Source organism: Scatophagus argus, chromosome 3, assembly GCF_020382885.2.
Source record: "Scatophagus argus isolate fScaArg1 chromosome 3, fScaArg1.pri, whole genome shotgun sequence".
Taxonomy (NCBI): Eukaryota; Metazoa; Chordata; class Actinopteri; family Scatophagidae; genus Scatophagus; species Scatophagus argus.
Window position 1 is genome coordinate 1,200,307 of NC_058495.1, and position 21,044 is coordinate 1,221,350.

Sequence of the window (21,044 nt, forward strand, 5' to 3'; positions counted from 1 at the left end):
AAAATATGACTGTAAGGGCTTTGAAAAATCTAATAACTTGTTTTGAAAGAAAACTGTTTTGACACATACAAAATAAGCACTGACTGCATCATTAAAAATATGATTTTGTTTAACAAATACACATACATCACTGGCATCACTGGCAAAATAAAATTTATTATGAAAAAATAGGTCATCATAGGTTTTTTAAAAGTAGTTATTAATTTGTCTGGGGACAAAAGCTTTCACTAGCACACACACACACACACACATGGCAGCATACACACAAACCAAGCAACATCCTCCATCAGTTCCATTACAAATGGTCTCATCAGGAGCCAAAATGAGCTATGAGAGAAAGCTGTGAGGCAGACAGGAGGTTTGAATCCCTTACATTGTGGTCTGCTGGTCGGCTAGCAGAATACTAATGCTACGCTGGAGGGGATGCAGGGCTGCCAGCCCGTGCAAAAAGCATGACCTTGGGCCAATGGCTCTGTGGGAAAACAGAACAGCTACAGAAATAAGGGATCAGAGTGCCCTCTGGCTGTGGAAGGAGCATCAGCTTTCAGAACAACGAATCTGCCATGATGAGAGAGAGAGAGAGAGAGAGAGAGAGAGAGAGGAGCAGGAAGTGTTTTATCCTCCCATCATTAACTCAAGAGAATATCCCTCCCTTTCGGTACTTTCATTCTTCATTCTTTTTCCCCCATCCTCCTTTTCCTCCCTGGCTCTCCCCCTGCCCAACCCCCCTTCCCACAAGCAATGTTTTCCTGCCTCTGTCTGTCAGTCCTTTGATTTTGTTCTTATTCCTCATACTCTCCCTTGATGCTTCTATCTAGGTCACAACAAGGCTTTGGGACCCCAAATCCCACATATGTCTCCCTTGTCACAATCAGATGAAACTCCCTATGTAATAAAATGTGCTGGCCTGGACTATTTAATAGACCACAGCACTTATACGGAAGGGGGAACAAATTAGAGAAACAGGTTCCTAACTGGATTCAACAGGGCAGAACTGGCATGAGCCAAGGAGCAGAGGGTGGGGGTGGAACTATAGACAGAAATGGAAATTTGCTGGATTAGGTACATCCAAATATAACTAGTGTAGTACTATGCAGTCCAACACAAAAGAGCTGTGATAAATCCTCCATTCATGAAGGTTCTACTGTTCATTTTAGATGTTGATTCATCTGTGTGACCTTTGTAAGGCATGTGGTGTGGTACTGTTGGGCTGTATAAGGGTGATAATGAGAGGAATCTCTAATATTAATTTCCCCCTCATTATATAAACATGGTGAGCAAAGTATTAGAATGATTTCACAGTTTTATGCAACTCAGTGATCAACTCTTCCCTCAGTTAAGCGTACCTAATAAATTGGCAACTGAGTGTATGTTCCCAGGCACAGTTACAACAATTCATACTGAACAGCATCCATGTCTGACCCAAATTCCATGGCACCCCACCCACCCTTTACGAGACATTCAAAAACAGAAACCTCATGGTGGAGTTTGAGGGATCAACCTGCTGTCAACCCAGGTTGTCCGAAACCAACACTCATCCAGCCAGACACAGTGCCCTTGGCATCTGTGGTGCGCACAAAACCGAAAGGACATGAGAACACACCCTTGGAATGAGAGCTTTGAGGACCATGATTGTCAGTCATTGTCAGAAAACTGTGAATATCATGACAGTTCATCCAACATTTGTAGTTGTATTTGAGTTTTAACAAAAGTGGTGTACCAATCAACAGACAGAGCAACCCAGCCCAACAGCTTTTTTGCTAGTGGACTGGTAAAAGGTTATACATAGCAAAATGTTACATGCAGCCACCAAACCCTCTATTGCATTCAACATTTCATCACCTTCATCTTACAGAATCCCATGTTTTTCTACTTTACTGTCTGTTGTCATATCGCAGCCTTAAAAAATGTAGTTTTCTTGTGTATGCTATTTGTACATAAAAATATGGTATTGCGTATAACAGTTCTGTAAAGGACAGAGTGATGTGATTCCAGATTGAGACTTTCTGTTTGTTTATCAGCTGCTGTTGATGTCACCGTACGCTGAAGCTCAGAGATGTTTACATGAAACCATTTGAATTACTCAGTCATTTCCACCCCACCCTGTGAGAGCAAGAGTCAGCTGGAAAGTGTAATTCTCCACAGTGTTAGTGTGAACAGCAACACCCCTGCAGATTGTCTGCACAGTTCCATGGTGCATTTGTAGTGATGATATCTAGTTTCATTTGAATGCATGACTGATTAAACAAGTTGTGTGGCAGTTATCACAGCTAAGATGTGAAAACTTCTAATTAAGACCAGTTCAACTTTGCAAATGAAGGCTTGTGCTTGTTTTTATTGAAGGTGCGACAAGCATAAACTTAACATTAGTATATCATTACTCAGTAACATAAATAAATGACGGATAGGGAGCTGTTCTGTCCATTCAAATCAAAGTCTTGGTTTGTCGTAAAGTTAATATAGAAGTTTTCTGTGAATTTGCAAATCTCAATACATCACAACATTCTTCACCAACTCCAGCATAGCTGGAGCCACTGCAAGTCTGGCCAAATTGACCGCATAAAATAACTAGCATGTAGGACTGGCTCTACAGGATTTAGGTTACAGGTTTTATTAAGTGTTACGCAAGATGACGTCAAATACTCATGTGTGTAGTTTTTCTAATACGTATTTTCACAGCCTTATGCTTCTAAAATGCAGATTTCATGAGCTCTGTTTTAATCTCCAGCACAAAAACAACAGACTTTTGCTACATGCTCCACTGTATTCATCAGCTGGTTGCTAACTGTGTCTGTCTGCTGTTTGGTCCATTGGAGTGTAGCGTACACAGTGAGTTTATCAGAGGCTTTTGTTAAGAAAAGAAAAAAAATGAAAACATGATGATAATGAGTGCATTTCATCCTCTCTGTCCCTCTCTTTCATCCTCTCTGTCCTGTCTACCTCTTCTTCCCCCCCTTCACCCAGCCGACTATCAGCAGGATGGTTCTCCCTTGTGAGCCGGGTCCTGCTCAAGGTTTCTTCCTGTTAAAAGGGAGTTTTTCCTTGCCACTGTCTGCTTGCTCGGGGGTTCAGGCTCTGGGTCTCTATAAAGCATCCAGAGACAATTTTGATTGTATAAGGTGCTATATAAATTGAATTGAATTGATTTGAAAATGTGTAAAATTGTAAATGTCACATAAAAATATTGATTAGAGTAGATTTAATGAGTGAAAAATGTTTTACTACATGTATGTTTTGTGCCTGGAGGGGGGACAAACCTGAAATGAATGTACAGGATTATTAAAAATGCTTAATTATTAACAGCATAGTTTAATTATGTGTGCATATATAGGGGATATAAAGTGATTGTGTAAACAACATTGTGACTCTCCCCTGACCGACTGGCTGTCTGAACCAATTTTCCCTTCTTAAGCCATAAAACAGAGCAGAGTAAGATATTTTCCAATGGCCGATCTTTGCACACCGTAACTGTGATGTGATGAACTGATTGTCTCCTGTGAAAAAAACAGCTTATTAAATTAGTAGCTGATAATTTTCTCAGACTTAACTAAAAATAAAAATGACACTTAGAGTGTAAACGAAATTGTCGAAGAAAGAATGAAGCAGTAAATGAATATAGTCAGAGAGTCTAATACACTGTACCCATATCGCATAAAGATGAACAAAAATAACTGAGTGATGTTGAGTTTATAAAGCAATGCCAGTCTTAACCATGGATGGTAGTGCTATTAATGCTGGTATGATGATCAGCATGCATGCAGTGACCTTTAAGAACAGTACACAGTATGACAAAGAGACAAAGACAATCTTAGCTCTAAGGTCAAAGAAAATGAATTGCCATTTATTTTGATAATTTATTATCAATTGCTACTGACATTTGCAGGTTCCAGCTCACATGTGTGTGTGTGTTTGTTCCAGCTCCTTCAATCTAAGGATTTGCTCCTTTTCTCTGTCATTTATGATTGTAAGTGACAACTCTTTGGGTTTTAGACTGTTGGTTGGACAAGAGAAGCAACTTAAAAACATCACTTTGGGCTCTGGAAAACTGTGATGATTAATAATCACTTAAATAATCATCAGATTAATGGATAATGAAAATAATCATTAGTTGCAGCCTTACAACAGAGACAGAACATACAAGCACCTTATTTCCAGTGAACAGCCTGACTGATAAAGGCAATGACCTGAACTGCAGCTCCACTGGGAGTGCTTGTAACTGTCCAGTTTGATTTGTCTCTCACGGCTGGTCCCAGGTCTGTTGTTCTGGTCTTAGTGTTGATCTCTTACTTCTAATTTATGACTGTTTCAATTGTGCTGTGGATACGTCATTCATTTATAACTGAAACAGGTGCACTTGACATCACTTTGACTGACATTTAAAATTAGCAGATAGGTTAATCCATTTTTCAAATTAAGCCATTATTTTCTCCCTCCTCTTGGCGCCCAGCCAACCAATGAGCTCATTTACGCCTTTGTGAAGTTTACTGTTATGTCTGTGTGTTGTGTGTATTATCCAGTCTACCCAGGAAATGCCAGGGGGGCTTTATTTTAACTGTGACACAGGAAGTGTTGAGTTTCTACGAACATCAAAATGCACTTAAGTAACTTAACAGGACAAACGGGAGCAAGTTAGCAAACAAGGAGATGTAGTATGAAAATATGAGCAAATAAAGGGAATTAAGAAAATCCTGGTCACTTCTTCAGATGAAGTAAACTATATAAGGAAATCGAGGTCATTTTTAAGAAGAAGAAGAAGAATCAGCTTTATTGACAGTATATATATTTTTACATACACACACTGAATTCCTCTTCTGCATTTGACCCATCCTTAGCTGAACACACACATGCAACACCCGGCAAATTACACACACAGGAGCAGTGGGCAGCATCAAGCGCCCGGGGAGCATATTGGGGGGTTAAGTGCCTTGCTCAAGACTAGTGAAGAGGGGAGCATTTGTCACATTACTCACTCCACCAAACCCAAATTTTTCCTGCCCATCCGGTGGGGGAATCGAACCGGTCACCCACTTCTAGAAAGGTGGGGTAATAATAGACATTTATACAAAGAGACTGCACAATATTGCCACAACAAAGACCCCTCTCTATACTGCCTTTGTTTTTTAACCCTAAACCAAACACTGGTGGCATGATGTAACTCCATGGCATGATGTGATTATAGATAGTATGTCAGCATTCTGCAAGCCAAAGAGGTGTGACCTGTGACACAACACTGTGATGCTTTCCATATGTGTCGGGCAATAAAAATAATTGACGGTCCCTGTTAAAAAAACACCCAGACCTTATGCTGTCTCACTATTTTTTATTGCTTTTCTTCTTTTTTGAGTTAGCTGCTAAACAGACATTACATAGTGTTCATTTGAAAAGTAAAAACTGCTTTTAAAGATATTTTGATCTCTTGATCCGAAAAGATCCTTTTGGTGTTTGTTGTGTGTATTGTCCAGGAGGCCATCATTTCTCCTGTCTCCCCTGATGTGCTGTACCTGTTTCGAGTCCAAGCCATCTGTATGAATGACATGCGCAGTGACTTCAGCCAGAGCATGCTCTTCAGAGGTAATGTACACACATGCACACACACACACACACACACACACACAGCTCTGACATTCTAAATGCTCTGCTGCCACATTACCTCTTATGTCATCATAAATGTCAATATGAGCATCAGTAAATGTCTCTTTCATGTACACAGTCCTCTCTCAATATGCAGCACATACTGTCCAATAATTGTGCCAACAGTTTTATCCCACAGTTAGAATTTCTTTTATCATAATATTAGATTTTTCATATTCAGATTATTTATGTGAACTAATTCCAACAGCTGCAGACTGAAACACAAATAACAGAGGATAGAACAGGAGCAAGCAATTGAACAGCAATGAGATGCATTTATTTCATTGTACAAAATTTAGTCCTCTTCACCTTGGGTTTACATTCCGTCATGTTGTGATTAATGCACTTGCAATGTACACAGGGATATTTTAAATACAGCATTCAAGCATTGCCATGTTCTCTCTTCTGCATTTAACTGTGAATTACCCTGTATTTACTCCCTTTCTGTATTTCAGCAAATACCACCAGGATCTTTGAGGGAACAAGGATAGTGAAAACTGGAATGGTAAGAAAAGCATAGGTGAATCACTTGTCTTTTCCAAATGTATCCAGCAGAGAGCAGTATTTATATTAGCATTATTCTTCTCTGTATAGACAGGGATGTCTCAAAGGGAATAAACATCAGGATTAGAAAGTAGCATTTGACATATAACAGGACAATAAATAAAATATAAATTGCATGTGCTTTATTTTGTAGAAAACAATACATCAAAATGATTTTTTTTTACTTCTCTTTCAAATCATCAAACTGAAGAACTTGAGGATACCATAATTATCTTAGCAAATATAATCTTCAAATGATTATATTCAGATTGACTATAGACTATATAAATATAAGATAACTGAAATTAATTAACTAATAGTTAATTAATTGATTCTGTTAAAGGATCAAATTTAGACATAACAAAGATTTGATAAAGTACTTGAAATGTTTGAAATTCTGCCTGCATCAGTGGTTCCAAACAGCTGTGACTTGTGTCACCTTAAGACTTCAGTATGCTTCCAATTATGGGATTAGAATCCTGCCATAATCTGAAACCGAAAGAAAACGTTTTGAAACCTTGAAAGTCAGTTTTTGAAAATTTAAAACCTGAAATAAAGTTTTGCAAGTCTGAAAATAAGTTTTGAAACATTGAGTATTTTGAAACTCTGAAAAAAAAGTTTAAATCTCTGCAAGCATAATTTTGTACTTGAAGTGCAACATGCGTATTACAGAGTTTCAGCCTCACATTTTCAGAGAGTCAAACCTCTTGTTGCACCCTTGCTGTTTTTAAGTATACATTTTCAGAGTTTCAAATATGGCATTGTTGTCCCACCACACACAGTTTGCAAAAATCTTTTGAAACCTTGTAACATGAGATCTGAAAACTGCTGTGTGCATGTTTGCAAAAAAAAAGTTTTGAAACCTTGAAACTTGAGTTTTGAAATGTTACAATCTTCTGCAAACATCATTTTGTTTGTGCAGAGTTTCAAACCTCCCATTAACAACAAAAAACAAGCTGTTTTTACCGTCACGTTTTCAGAGTTTCAAATGTGTCACTGTTCTCCCACTCCGTTTAGGTTTACAACTCTGAAAAACTAGAAAAAAAAACCCAACAAAAACAAAACGGCTCACCGAACTTCCAACAGAGGCTCCCTCGGCAACAGCGACCGAACCGCGCATTCTGTCATTGGCGCTTGACGCTGTCAGTCCAACCCGACCTTGCATGTGATTGGACTATACTTTACCAAGAAACGATAGGTTAGAAGAGGCAGGTGTCCCTCCGCCGGAGCCGTTTTGGTTTTGGTTTTTTTTCCTAGTTTTTCAGAGTTTCAAACCAAAGCAGTGAGAGAGAACGCTGCCAAAAATCACATGATCGCAACCTCGCAACGGTGTGGACGAAACTCCGAAAGCCTCAGGTTTACACCATTCAGCACTTTTATTGCAAACCTAAAGGAGTGGGAGAAAAGTGACACATCTGAAACTCTGAAACTTTATTTCAGGTTTTAAATTTTCAAACACTGACTTTCAAGATTTCAAAACATTTTCTTTCAGTTTCAGATTATGGCAGGGTTCTAATCCCATACAAATCATCTAAAAGTATCATTAGGATTTATTTTTACTCTGAATCAAATTTCTTGTTTTTATCTCCTATTCCACATGCATTATTCAAATTATTTTTGAAAGATGTGAACTTATGAGATTCTATGTGTTCTCCTAAGGTTAATGCTTAACAGAAACTCCTCTGTTTGTTGTGAGTGTGTTTAGTGTTGTATTGTCATTTGAATTTTGAGCCATTCAATCAGAGTGGGTTTTATAGGTAACCATAAAGTAAAAAAATTATCCAATATTTTATGAGATAAACCCAAACAAAAAATATGAGAAAATAAAAAAATTCAGGAGGACAGAAATTAATCTTTGGAAAAATAAAGTTAACCACATTATTTGCTTTTTTCTGACATTTTATGGACCACATTTTATGATTAATTGAAACAATGATCGAGAGACTGAACAATGATGGAAAATAATAATCACTTGCAGTTCTAAGAGAAATATGTCATTTTCTTTCTTACATCTTCAATCATATGGTGATCCTTCAGGTTTATTTTGACTTAGATTCAAACTTATACTACTGAACGGGAAATCCCAGCAATTTCAAATTCTAATAAGTAAATTGATTCTTTTCAGCCTACAGTGTCCCCAGCCTCTTCAGCGGACATGGCTCCCATCTCCTCAGGCTCATCTACTTGGACATCTTCGGGCATCCCCTTTTCCTTTGTCTCCATAGCGACCGGCATCGGCCCATCCTCCAGCGGCAGTCAAGCAACAGTGGCTTCTGTGTTGACTAGCACTTTACTGGCCGGTCTGGGCTTCAGTGGTGGTGTCATCTCCTCTTTCCCTAGCTCTGTTTGGCCAAGCAGAGCACCAACCCACAGACCCTTTTCCACTCACCAGACCACCAAGCCCAGTGAGCCCACCAAAGATGCCACCACCTCTGCCTGTGCTGTCACGATGGCCAAAGATAACAGTGAAGCTGGAGGTGAGGACAGGGAGAACAGCAAGGGCCACGGAAAAGACAGAGAGAAGCAAGGAGAGGATAAGGACGAAGAGGAAGTAGAAGAAGAAGAAGAGAAAGATGAGAAGAAGGGGAAAAGGGGATCAGGAGGTGTGGGCAGGACGGGAAGGAAGGACAACAGCACAGTGGTGAATGAGTCTCCTAGTGAGACACCAGACACCACCGCAAAAGAGAAAAAACACACTGAGCCAGATTCAACTAATATGCCGCCTGGTGTAGACCAGCTGGAGTATTCCCCTAATCCCCTTGACTGTAACCCTGCTACTACCACAGAGACAGGCAATGAAATGGCATTCCCCATCCCCAAGGACCCAGAAGTGACATTCAGACCCAAAGCTGAGGGGGCCAAGAGGCACTGGCCTTTCTCCATCCATACTGGTGAGACAACTAATATAATAAAGCCGTATGTAACAATCAATCAACTTTAATACTTTGCAGAAAAGAATGGATTTTCACAAATGCAACTTTTCCTTTCTTTTTGTAAAAGTAGCAATAGAAAAGTATTGAAAAATGTTCCGAGTCATTTGGTGACTTGGAACATTTTGGTGACTTGGAACAAGTTTTTATTTCTTCCAAATGTCTGCAATCTGTTGGTGGAATCCCATGTATCTTTTTACATGACCATAAAATAAAATAATAGGATAAGGTCAGCAGCGAGCATCTGGAGGATCCAACATGGTGGGCTATTTGACGAAATCCTTAAACATGACATAATAGTGAACTTACTTTTCATTCACACGTATTATGTTCAATTTTCACTATTGCTCCCATCTCGTTGCTGTTGCAAGTAAGAGGAAGATGTAGAAGAGCGGTCTCTTTGATCACAAGTTTAGAGGTGTGAGATCAGTTATGTATTTATTTTTAGATTAAGATAAGATAAAGAGGGATGTGGAAAAAAATTCTATGAGCTGGTTCTGGCAATGCATATGGTATTTAGGAAATGATAGCCTCAGTAAATCCAAATTTAATCTTGTAGGTTCATAAAAACCAAGCAAATATACAGCATTTAGGCCAAAGGGCCAACAGTATAACTAAATAATTAGAGCTGTCAAGCGATTAAAAATTCAAATTAATTACATGCTCTGTGATTAATTAACTAAATCGCATACATACATCTTAGTTGTGAAAGTATTTAAAAATATTTCTGCAGTTCATTGCAAGCCATTTTGCAAGGGAGTTACTCAGTTGGTCAAAAGTAGACTTGCTCAGTTTGCATCTGAACACCTGGTCTAGTGTGGCTTGATGAAGGTGGCTGCTAGTGTTAGCATCACGGGCTGTGCCAGCTCAGGCTTCCAGGTTCGCTGCAAAATGCTTTGTGTTAAGGTGATATTTCAGTCTTAAAGTACTCCAATGGTACGGACATTCCTCACTGCAGAAATTGCAGAGAATGATGCTCTGGTCAGCAGTTCCATCTGTGTGTTTTTTAAGTGTAAATGTTCAATTCACTGGGTAAAGCAGCATGTTCTCATCCGCCTCCATCAAAACAACAAACAAGTCTATTTGTTGCAGAGCTTTTATGAGAAAGTTTTGGAGCATGAGTGAAAAAGAGTTGAGGAGACCTGAGAATGTTGTGCACAGGATAAGATGGGGGCTTCAGCTTATGAACAAAAGTTTTCTGATATTCCCGGAAGTGGCTTTCACAATCTCTTTGTCGAAGCACATTTGACAAATTTTATTCTGTTTGAGCTTGAGGTACTCGAGGGCAAAACTTAAAAGTTGTTGCACAACTTTGTGAAAGCGATAACCGTATACATTTTGCTAAGAGCTTCCATTGTGGGAACTGTTTTTTATACTGAGTGCATGCTTTCAGTACCTGAGAAAGCATCCATCTTTAGCCTACAAGGCAAAAACAAGTACAAATCCCACATTTCTAAGGCAGAGAGACTTTTGCTAATCTCCTAACAAATCTGTCTGGTTCCATTTTGGACAGCTGTCTTTTGGAACTCATTGTGAGCGTCAGGAATAACTAAATATATTTAAAAAGATGTCTGAGTTTCTTTACATATTTACTGTATCTATTGTGTGAATATTACGCAACGTTAAATTATATGGGACATTTGTTTCTATATTTAGGCAATTTTGATTTGCTACACTTTTATGTTAATTAGAGCTATCTCTACTCTAAAACGCTACAGTTCAAGAGAGTGTTATTCTGAACAAACTGCTAAGAAAGAGGTTATATAGCTGTTAGCCAGGATGTTAACATGGAGCTGCTAGCTACAATTAATGGTAATTTACAGTCCCAAATACATAAACCAGATGTGTTAAGATAACATTCTTTAACATTCTTTCGTTAAGATAACATTTTACGTTTATCATAGCTTACTAATGATAAATCTGCCGAACCTATCTGTAATTTAAGCCTACGATCGAGTGCAATAGGATTAGCGGCATGAACAGTCATATGACCAGACAGATTAAACAAAGCACCCTTTTAATGCAAATGATCTAAAGTTCTAATCTGGATAAGAATGCATGCACTCAAAATATATAATTCTCCATTTTATTATAGAACTGCATTTGCTGAAAACCAGTCTGAGTAAGGTAAGTTAGGTACTGTGAGGAAGTAACACAGATTGTGTGTATGGTAGTTTTATCCTATGTTGTTGATAGATGGAGGAATTAGTAGTTACTTTGCAGCTTTTACATACAAAATAATATGATGAATTTATAAATGCAATTCTGGACCAGGCTACCCCTATAATGTTATACTGAATCTTTTACTGCATTTTTACTTTGGATAGTTCAATACTTGGATATTTCTTTATATGTATATAACACTGATATTCTTTAAGTTCAGTCAATAAATAAATAAATACATTTTTGTCAGCTTCCGTCCACCTCAGTAACGTTTCAAAGGTGGTCCAAACAGAAGACGCACGTTTTGGTTGGGGCCCCACAGTGGGAACCCTGATTCAGCAGACTGTGGAAGTGCCTGCACTTTCTCTCTCTCTCTCTCTCTCTCTTGCTTTCACTCCTTCTGCACCTATTCATCCTCTCTCTGCCTCTCCCTCTCTTCTTGCTCTGATCTGAGTGCTGGCCTACTTTCAGACATGGTGAGAGGAGATGAGGCTTGCAGGCTAGACTCAGCTGCAGGGAAGAAAAAAAAAAAACTCTGCTCCATTTATAGTTATGTGTGTGTAGTGTGCATTATGCATCTAACTGCAGACGGCTGTGCGTGTGTGTGTCTGATGTTTGCGTGCCGCTGGCAACAGATTATTTATTTATTTATTTATTTTTGGCAGACCGCTGTAATCGTAGAGAAAAGCAGAAGGAAAAGAAAAGGGACAGAGGCAGGCAGCATCTCCGGGTTTTACACTGTGTATGTCTGTGTGTGAATATAAGGAAGGACATGCAGACTTAGTGGTGATGCGAGCCGGCTGTGGTGCAGTGTAGGAGCCCGGCCCAGGCTAAGCTGCAGATTGAAGGCCATGGGGGCCGGCATCAGCTTCAGCAACGTCAAGGCTGCAACAGCTGAACTGGGTAGGTGGTGGTCATGGTGATGTTAGTGATTGAGGAACCGAAAAGCAAATAGGATTTGACAAATGACTCATATTTTTGAGAGCTCTGTGTATGTGTGTTTTGATGCTGTTATCTTCCTCAGAAAGTGTGCAGAGTGTGCAGGGCTCTGGGCAGGAGTGTCAGTCAGGTACTGGCCTGGTCTGTACTGATCTTTATTCATTTTGACTTATTTGATGCATTGGCTCGCCGTTTATTTTTTTACTTTTTGACGAAGCTAAAGGAGCACAATGGTGTTTTGGGAAATATCCCTGAGATTTTCGTCCATTTCATCATTGTGTGTCCCATAAGAGATACGGCAGATCCAGGATATGTAGAGTTGAGCTTAGAGAATAAACTGTGCCCCAATTCCATTTCTAATAAAGTGTACACTATGCTCTAAAGAGCAGCATGAACAGGAAATGAAACAAGGCATGTTCCAGTGAGTGTCAATCAAACTTTGTAACCTTCCTTTCAATCTAAGATAGGAAATCCTAACATGAAGAAAGCAACATTTTTCTTTCCAAAAATTTTAAAACTTTTCAGTTGATGATGATCCACAAAATGGTTAATCCTCACTGTTAGCTGTTATTTCGCTCTTAATTTACTTTCTGATTGGTATTGATGGACAGCAGTATGGAGCAACAGCAAGTAAATTTATTATGTGTACTGACATTTCTAATCTAATTTAAGATCTTATTTTGCCAGTTTTGAGCTGTGAACATGACCTGATTCCATGATTTGTTTAGTGACTTAAATACAGAAGGCTGTTTCCTCTGGTTTGAGAAGTAATGAACCAATCACAGACTTGTAGCAGCAGGTGGCTTTGGTGTTGTGTTGGACTGCATTCATGATTGTAAATGGGATAGGCAAAACATCAGAAAGACTTGGCGTATCATGAAGTCTACTGCAACAGGTCTGAAAAGTTGTTAAGGCAACACTGTTCATATTTTAACTCTTCCTCAAGTCAAAGCTGTGTTTTCCTCTTGTTCCTACAGTTCACTGTTTGAGCTTCTCTTCATGGTCATAGTCTGACATTATGAAGATGTTTTTAAAAGTGTACAACTTTTTGAGGGCCTCACTCTTCCCCTCGATAACCTGTAAGTGTCCACTAAAAATAACAGAACTGATACACAAAGTCAGGCTGAATAATGAAATGTAACAAAATGAAAATTTAGTGTGATTTTCAGGCTAATGTGTGCACACCGGATACTTCAAACTAGATTTATATTACATATGTAGCTGGGACACAACTAAGAACTGCATACTGAAAAGTGCCAGCTCAATCCTTGTGACAACTCTGAAGCTGTCAAAAGACTGTTCCTTTAAAGAGAATGGGGCATCATTTTGCCTCATTCTTAAGTTGACATTTAAGTTCACCCCAAAAGCAATTTTCTATTCTCCTAATGTGTCCTTTCCAATTCTGTATGTTTTATAAAGGTTGCATTTGGAATCTTGTTACGCTAGTTGGTATTCAGCAGCTCATGGTTGCTCTCACACTGACATATGCATTAGTGACTTCACTGTTTGTGTGATAAAATTTCAGCTCCTTCAAACAGCAGCAATGAAACAAAACAGCATCTAAGTTACGAGGCTTTGACTTTAAACAGGAGAGTTAGAGGAGGAGAGAGAAGCTCAGTGCATCATGGGAGGTTCCCCAGCAGTCTAAGTCAATAGCCGCATAACTACAGGTCGGCCTTGGCCTGCCCTAACTATAAGCTGCATCAAAAAAGAAAGGTTTCTGCCATCATTCTGCCCCCCCTGTGGCTTCTGCCTGTGGGATATTGTCTCTCTCTCTCAATAATTTCTCCCTTTTTCTTGCAGACCGTCCTGGTGCAGTGACCAACCTGACCCATCAGACAAAGTCAGGGTCTGGGACTGGGCTGGATCATGTGGAGTGGCTGGTACCTTTGGTGGTGGTTTCAGCTCTGGCCTTCCTCTGCCTCGTTGTACTGCTGGTTGTGCTTGTCTACTGGAGGTGGGTACAACTCCACCATCCTCTGCTGCTTTAGAGATGGTGGTCACCAAATGGTTGACTGCATTTGTTTATGGTTGAAGACAAGAAGGGGAAAATACATCATCACCAAGCTTGGTATATTACTGAGGATGGAAAAACATGGTGTTTGGATGTTCACAAGCACCACAAATGTTTCATTCTTCTATCTATCTATCTATCTCATATCTAGCAATTTTCACTGCTCTGACAGAAAGTTAGCGGCAAAAAACTGCTGTAATATTAAGAAACCCTTCCGATATGTTTCGAGCGGACATTAAAAAGCTGTTTGCTAGATAACCTCTGTTGCATCTATACCTCTAAGAGCTAGAGGGAACTGGAGTTGCTTAGTGCTAAAAATAATAATAATAAAAAAAGATTGGTTAAAATAGAAAGAAGTTCTAATGTTACACTGCTGACAAAAGTATATCTATTTATCTGGATGTTTCAACTTTTTGAAAGGGACAATAATGCTCAGTGAGAAAAGCCTTTCAGATTCAACAGGTTGGAAAGAGGCTAGAGGAGGGCAGTGCTGTTCCCTGTATCATGGAAGTGTTCGTTGATTGATTTAAAGGGGACATATTATGAAAAACTACTCACTCATAAAATGTGAAATACGACAACCCAGTGACTTTTGTGTGAGCAGCCTCGATCAGAAAATGTGGGATTCAACAACCCGTTTTGATTCTGCTCTTGATGTCAAGAGGGGGGCTTATTTGCACAATCTGGCCTCACACCTGAGTCTATCCACCCATGGATTTTGGTCTACCTTTGCGCAGGTTCACCATTTTTGGCTTCTTGCAAGCGCCTGTCTCACAGTGATCATGTCTGAAGTTAGAGCTAAGTACGGAAAGTGCTCTGTTGTTGGTTCCATTGTCCATTGTCCATGCTCCATTTTGATGGAGACATTGCAGCAGCAGTCTCTAAAACGTGTTTGTGTGCGCTAAGCGTCCAACTTCTTCCCAAACTTCGGCCAGCTCAACTTTATTTGAAAGAGGGATCAGTGCCACCATTCCGTGGCGAAAGTGCAGAGGAAGGACACATAAGTATCAGAAAACAATTATGCCAACAGTTAAAGTGAATAGCACTGTATTATGAGTTACAGCCTCTACGTTATGTTTGTAAGTTGAGGTTAAATTGAATTTCATCGACACTTAAATAACGTGAAAGTTAAATGAGAACATGGTTGTAAGTTAGATGTCTCTAAAGTTTTTGCAAGTGACGTTGAAATTCACAATAAGTTCCGAGACTGCAGTGAATCGCAGAGACCATTTCACCCCTCGCCCCCTTCTTATATGTATCATTAGCAGGCCTGCAGTCAAGTTACGGCCAACTAGTTGGCATGCTGTGCTTTGTGAAATCTGTGAAATGTGCTACACGTGAATTTGTGCTTTTATCAGACGGCAATCAGAGTGAAAATACATATGGAAATGCGTGTGTTTATTTTGTAATGAGTACAGAGGAAAGCCAGTGTTATATGACTACAGCTGTGCAATCACTATTGTATTTAGCATCCGGCCCATTTCACTTGTTGTGCCAAAATGAACATGCAAGTTTCTAGACTGGAAAGATCAGCGACCATCGACTCTCTTTCAAGCTGCTGTGTGATTAATATTGTCAACACTGTGACTCTTGCCCTGACACTGTGTGTAATGCTCATGGTCACCGTAGCAGATGTAACTGACTGTGCCTAAAGTGTAAAGCTTGCATTGGCCAAATAGCAGAAGTGTAAATATCATAAAACTCGTGCAATCATTTGGATAACTAGCAAACTGACTCAGTATTGTTATGTTTGCACAGTTAGGTTAATTCCCTTGTAATATAGGTCGATCTGAATTTAGGTATACATTGTTTAAATGCTTCTGTGACAGGCCTTAAAAATAATATTCTTTGTGTCTTAGCAAGCACAACAAGAAAACTGGCCATAGTGCATCATGTGGCCTGCCAGACAGGACTTGGAATGTTGTGTAGATATACGGTTAGGTCCATATATATATTTGGACACTGACACAAGTTTTGTAATTTTAGCTATTTACCAAAACATATTCAAGATACAGTTATATATGGGCTCAAAGTACAGACTCTCAGCAATAATTTGAGGTTAATTACATCCATATTTGTTTTCGGAATTACAGGTCTTTAATATGTAGAAACCTCTGTTTCAAGGGACCAAGGGTAATTGGACAATAGACCCAAAAATGATTTCATGGGCTGCATGGGCTATTCCCTTGTAAATCCATCATCAATTAAACAGCAGGTCTGGAGTTGATTCCATGTGTGGCATTTGCATTTGGAAGCTATTGCTGTGAACCCACAACATGCGGTCAATGGAGCTCTCAATGGAAATGAAGCAGACCTTAGGCTGGAAAAAAAAAAGTCCATCAGAGAGATAGTGCAAATGTAAGGAGTGGCCAAATCAAGAGTTTGGTACATTCTGAGGAAAAAAAGGGTGCACTGATGAGCCGGGAACTCAAAAAGGCCTGGGCATCGACAGAAGACAACAGTGGTGGATGATCGCAGGATCCTTTCCATGGTGAAGAAAAACTCCTTCACAACATCCACCCAAGTGAGGAACACTCTCCAGGAAGTAGGTGTATCTAAGTCTACCATAAAGAGAAGACTTCAAATACAAAAGGTTCAAAAATAGACAGATTAGACTTTGCCAAAAAAAACCCATCAAAACCAGTTCTGGAAAAGCATTTTTGGAGAAATGAAACTAAGATCAATCTGTACCAGAATGATGGGAAGAACAAAATATGGAAGTAAGGCTTGGAATGGCTCATGATCCAAAGCACACCACATCTTCTGTAAAACATGGTGTAGTCAGTGGGTGGCATGGGCATGCATGACTTCCAATGACACAGGGTCACTAGTGTTTATTGATGATGTGACAGAAGACAGAAGCAGTGTGAATAGGGATATACGTTCTGCACAGATTGAGACACATGCAGCAAAGTTGTCTGGATGGCACATCAAAGCAAAGATGGACAGTGAGCCAAAACATACTGCAAAACCAAATCAGGAGTTTTTTAAGGCAAAGAAGCAATACCTTGGCCAAGTCAATCACCAGATCTCAACCCGACTTGAGGTCCTGTGTAAATATCTGGTTTCAAATGTATGTAAAGGCACATAATCTGCTCTGTAGATGCTGATGCTGTCAGTCTGTAATGAGAACACTTTCAAACACACAGGTCAGAGGCCAGGATGATCCACCATGCGTGCTGGAGGGGTTTCAAGCAGCTGATATCTTCTTGGTACCTATAAAATCTAAACAAATAATTTAACTAAACTGACCTGAAGAGACAACAATTGCATAATTGAAATGTAATTCACCTAGCATTCATTCTAGCTGTGTTATCTCCCTGCAGCATACATTCTCAGGCTCTGTAGGCCTTGCTGCACAGTTCCAACAAGTACACATGTGGCAAGAAAGATATTTACAAAGTGACAACATTGTAGGTGTACTTTATTTAAGAGGGTTATAAGTCACCAAATTCCAACATTTCATAACATTATTAATGTGATTAAGTGCAATGATAAAACAATGTGATAAGTGCTAAATATTCTAATTCAATAATACTAGGTGTTTGCATAATTCTTAATCTAAGCAAGGGAACATGGCTGGCTAGTACCTACAATAAATGAGCTTGACCGTTATTGATGTAAGAGGAACAGCTTAATGATGTCTCCGCAAATTAACATGTAGTTCAATGTACAAATGCCAAAAGGAAAACTTAACCGACAAACGTAACAATATCCACACTGGATTCACTAGCGGTGGGTTGTCCACAACACAGCCACCACAGCTAGTGACAGGCTCTCAAAATGTCTGGTTCTGAAAAGGGTCTTTTTAGAGAGGGTAAAAAGGGGGGGCTGTTGTGCTTCATTCATGTGGTATTTTGACCAAATAATGTCACAGACATTTCATGAAGAACTGGAATACCTTGTAAAAAAGGGGTTCAGTATGTCCCCTTTAAATCTAACTTGGAAGCATTGTTACATTTTGCAAACAGAAGTATGTTACATTTATTTACAGTTATTTACATGAGGTTGGCTACCTTTAGCTAGAAGAATCACATTCTTTGTGTAACCATGTAAGTCTACCACTGCCAGAATTCCTAGCTAGTGGTGATGATGTGTAAGACACATGCAAGTTTGAACAATATAGCTTAATTTTCGCTTGCCACGTGGTATACTCACTGATAACCACATCTGAATCAACACTCTTTAATCTCTTTATTTCTGGCCTTTAAATGTACTCTTTTTGCGGTATAGTTCCTAAACTGTATCAAAGAAACACTTAAAATAAATATTTAAGGAACACTTGTTCCAGCACTTCAGTAAAGCTGTACAACCAATCTATGAAGTACTCTAACCTAAGATGCCAGATAACGCCATCAAATGAAAATGCTATCGATTTTGTATTGCATTGCATTTTGTACAAGTTTAATCAAAATACAGATTTTGTTTATTGTCATACACTAGAATTGAAAACAAGGGTCTAGAAATTTGAACAGTGTTAAAGTTTAAAATTATTAACAGAGAATAATTTGAGCTTTCTGAAGCATGACCTGAGTTCTTAAAGTTCTTAAAGGGATCTATACTATCTATACTATACTCATTCGTTTACATGGGATATTAAGGTCTCAGTTATCCTTTCAGGTGTGAACATATTTTATTTGTCACACAATAACCTATTTATTTGGCATGTTTTCCACCGGACATTTTGGTCGTTTGTATGTATTCATCTGTCGCACAACGATGCATGACACTGGCTAGTAGCTGCATATGACGCTTAACATACACTCTGCTAGTCCTATGCTTAATTTCCAGCTTTAGCCAATTCCCCTTGAAGTATGGCCCTATGTTACAAAAATTACCCATCATTATAACATTTGGGATAATTTCTCAGAGTATCTATTCAAAAAATAGCCGACAAACAGAACCTTATCAATGGCATCAGTTTTTCCACTGTCCATAATGTGAATATGGTGTATAGAAAGTGTGGGGACATTCTTCTCATAGTACCTATGTTTGCTGAAGGCAACGTGATGTCACTCATGATTCCACACCCCTCTAAGCTGATGCTATGCCCTCCACGCCAGATCTGGGCCATAAGTTTGAAACTGAAAAGATGAGACCCAAAAGTGAACAAAAGATCTGAAAGTGAAAAAAAAGATCTGAAACTAAGATTTGAAAGTGTAAAAAAGAAGGTGACAAAAATCAGGCCTCAAATATTGAAATATATATGAAAGTGAAAATTAAAAATATGTCATTTATTCAAAAGAATTTCAGAGTTGAATAAAAATTATATTCAAAATGAAAAATTTGAAGAATTGAAAAAAAAAAAAGAAAAACATATTTCTAGTTCCAATGTTGTATTTTATTTTAAGTTCAAAATCAAAATTTCAACTTTCAAGTTCAAATCTTTTTTTCAAATGAATGAAACTTTTGGCCCTGATTTGACTCCTTTGATTGACCTGCTTTTGATGGTTGGGTATACAAATATGTATGTTAGATCCTTAATATTGAGAAAAGCTGTTTTCTTTGAGGCATTTATTGAGAAGATGTTCAAGATTAGATACACAGTAGATACATTTTAGTAGAATATATATATATATATAGATAAATATAGCTATAGCTAGTGAAGGTGGTTTAACTACTTTATATCATTTATCTGCTGGTGTAGCTGGTGAATTTCTCAATAAGTTTTTATCTTAATCAATAACAATACATCATAATTTATTTGTTGGTTATATTTTGCATTATCCTATTAAATTTGCAGAGTAATTTGTAAGTAAAGTTCTCATGTAAATGTAGTGGAGTATAAAGTAAAATATTTGCATCTGAGTTGCAGTGGAATATATATAAGTATATCTTGAATTTTCCCTCGGGATCAATAAAGTATCTATCTATCTATAAATCTATAAGGCAGGAGAAAATGAAGACACAACAGTTACATATTTCTTCCACAGCTGAATGACACTTTTCTCCACATTATTAGCATTTAAATGTTGCCTAAACACGATATTTTTTTTAAAATTTGGCTTCTATACTCATTTGTATATTTAACTTGATTTAAATTGATGAACCCATGTGTTGTTGTTAGCCTTTGTGTAATGCAGCTGTATTTTTCTCCCTTTAACAAAAAATAGTTTGTCAAAGGCTTTCAGGTTGGACAGATAAGATTTAAAGTCTTGTGTACATGCCTGTTTTATAGACATGCACGCTTGTCACTCATAAGTGTAAATAATTCATATTAATCATCAATGTTACCTAGTACTTGTAGTTTAACAGTTCATACCAAAGTAGACACCTTTTGATTTTGTCATCAGTAGTTTTTCATGTCCTCTTTGAAAGTCCTGTCATGGGAAAAAAGGATCCAGCTGGAAAATAGCAGTACAGTCCTCTATTGAAATATGAAACATATAGCAAACTATTGCTGGCATGTGAAGAAAAACAGAATGTTCTACAATAATCAAATGGCACAATCTTGGGTGCCTGAAATGTGCTTTACAACAGTGGTCTCCAACCTTTTTTTGCACCACGGACCGGTTTTGTGTAAGACAATTCTGAAGTTGTCTCAAGCATACTTTTAAGACCGTCATTTGAAATCTCAAGCAGCTGATCTACTTCCAGCACGGACAAAGTAGATTCAGTCATTTTCATGAATCGGCCACGGATCCATTCCTTCTCAGTTTGTGCGTCTTTTGTTGCTGGGAAGTTACACTCAGTCTCTTGTAAAAGCAAAGATACGTGATTGTGCGACAGCTGGGAGAATGAAAGACCAAGCCCAGTCTCTTCCAAAATCCTTGCTAATGTTTGAAACATGTGAAATATCCCCGTGTTCTCTCACCATCCCCACA

The 21,044-nt window shown here is 38.6% G+C and overlaps 1 protein-coding gene across 2 annotated transcripts in view; it reads left to right on the plus strand.

Moving 5' to 3' along the window:
• The window catches only part of LOC124054264 (receptor-type tyrosine-protein phosphatase gamma-like), a 404,131-nt gene that overhangs the window by 344,967 nt on the left and 38,120 nt on the right, over positions 1-21,044 (plus strand). For both annotated transcript variants that reach the window (XM_046380034.1, XM_046380044.1), the window contains 4 exons: positions 5,463-5,571; positions 6,087-6,136; positions 8,300-9,065; positions 14,010-14,163. In XM_046380034.1, the coding sequence (XP_046235990.1) occupies positions 5,463-5,571; positions 6,087-6,136; positions 8,300-9,065; positions 14,010-14,163 (1,079 nt within the window). The remainder of the gene's footprint in view (positions 1-5,462; positions 5,572-6,086; positions 6,137-8,299; positions 9,066-14,009; positions 14,164-21,044) is intronic.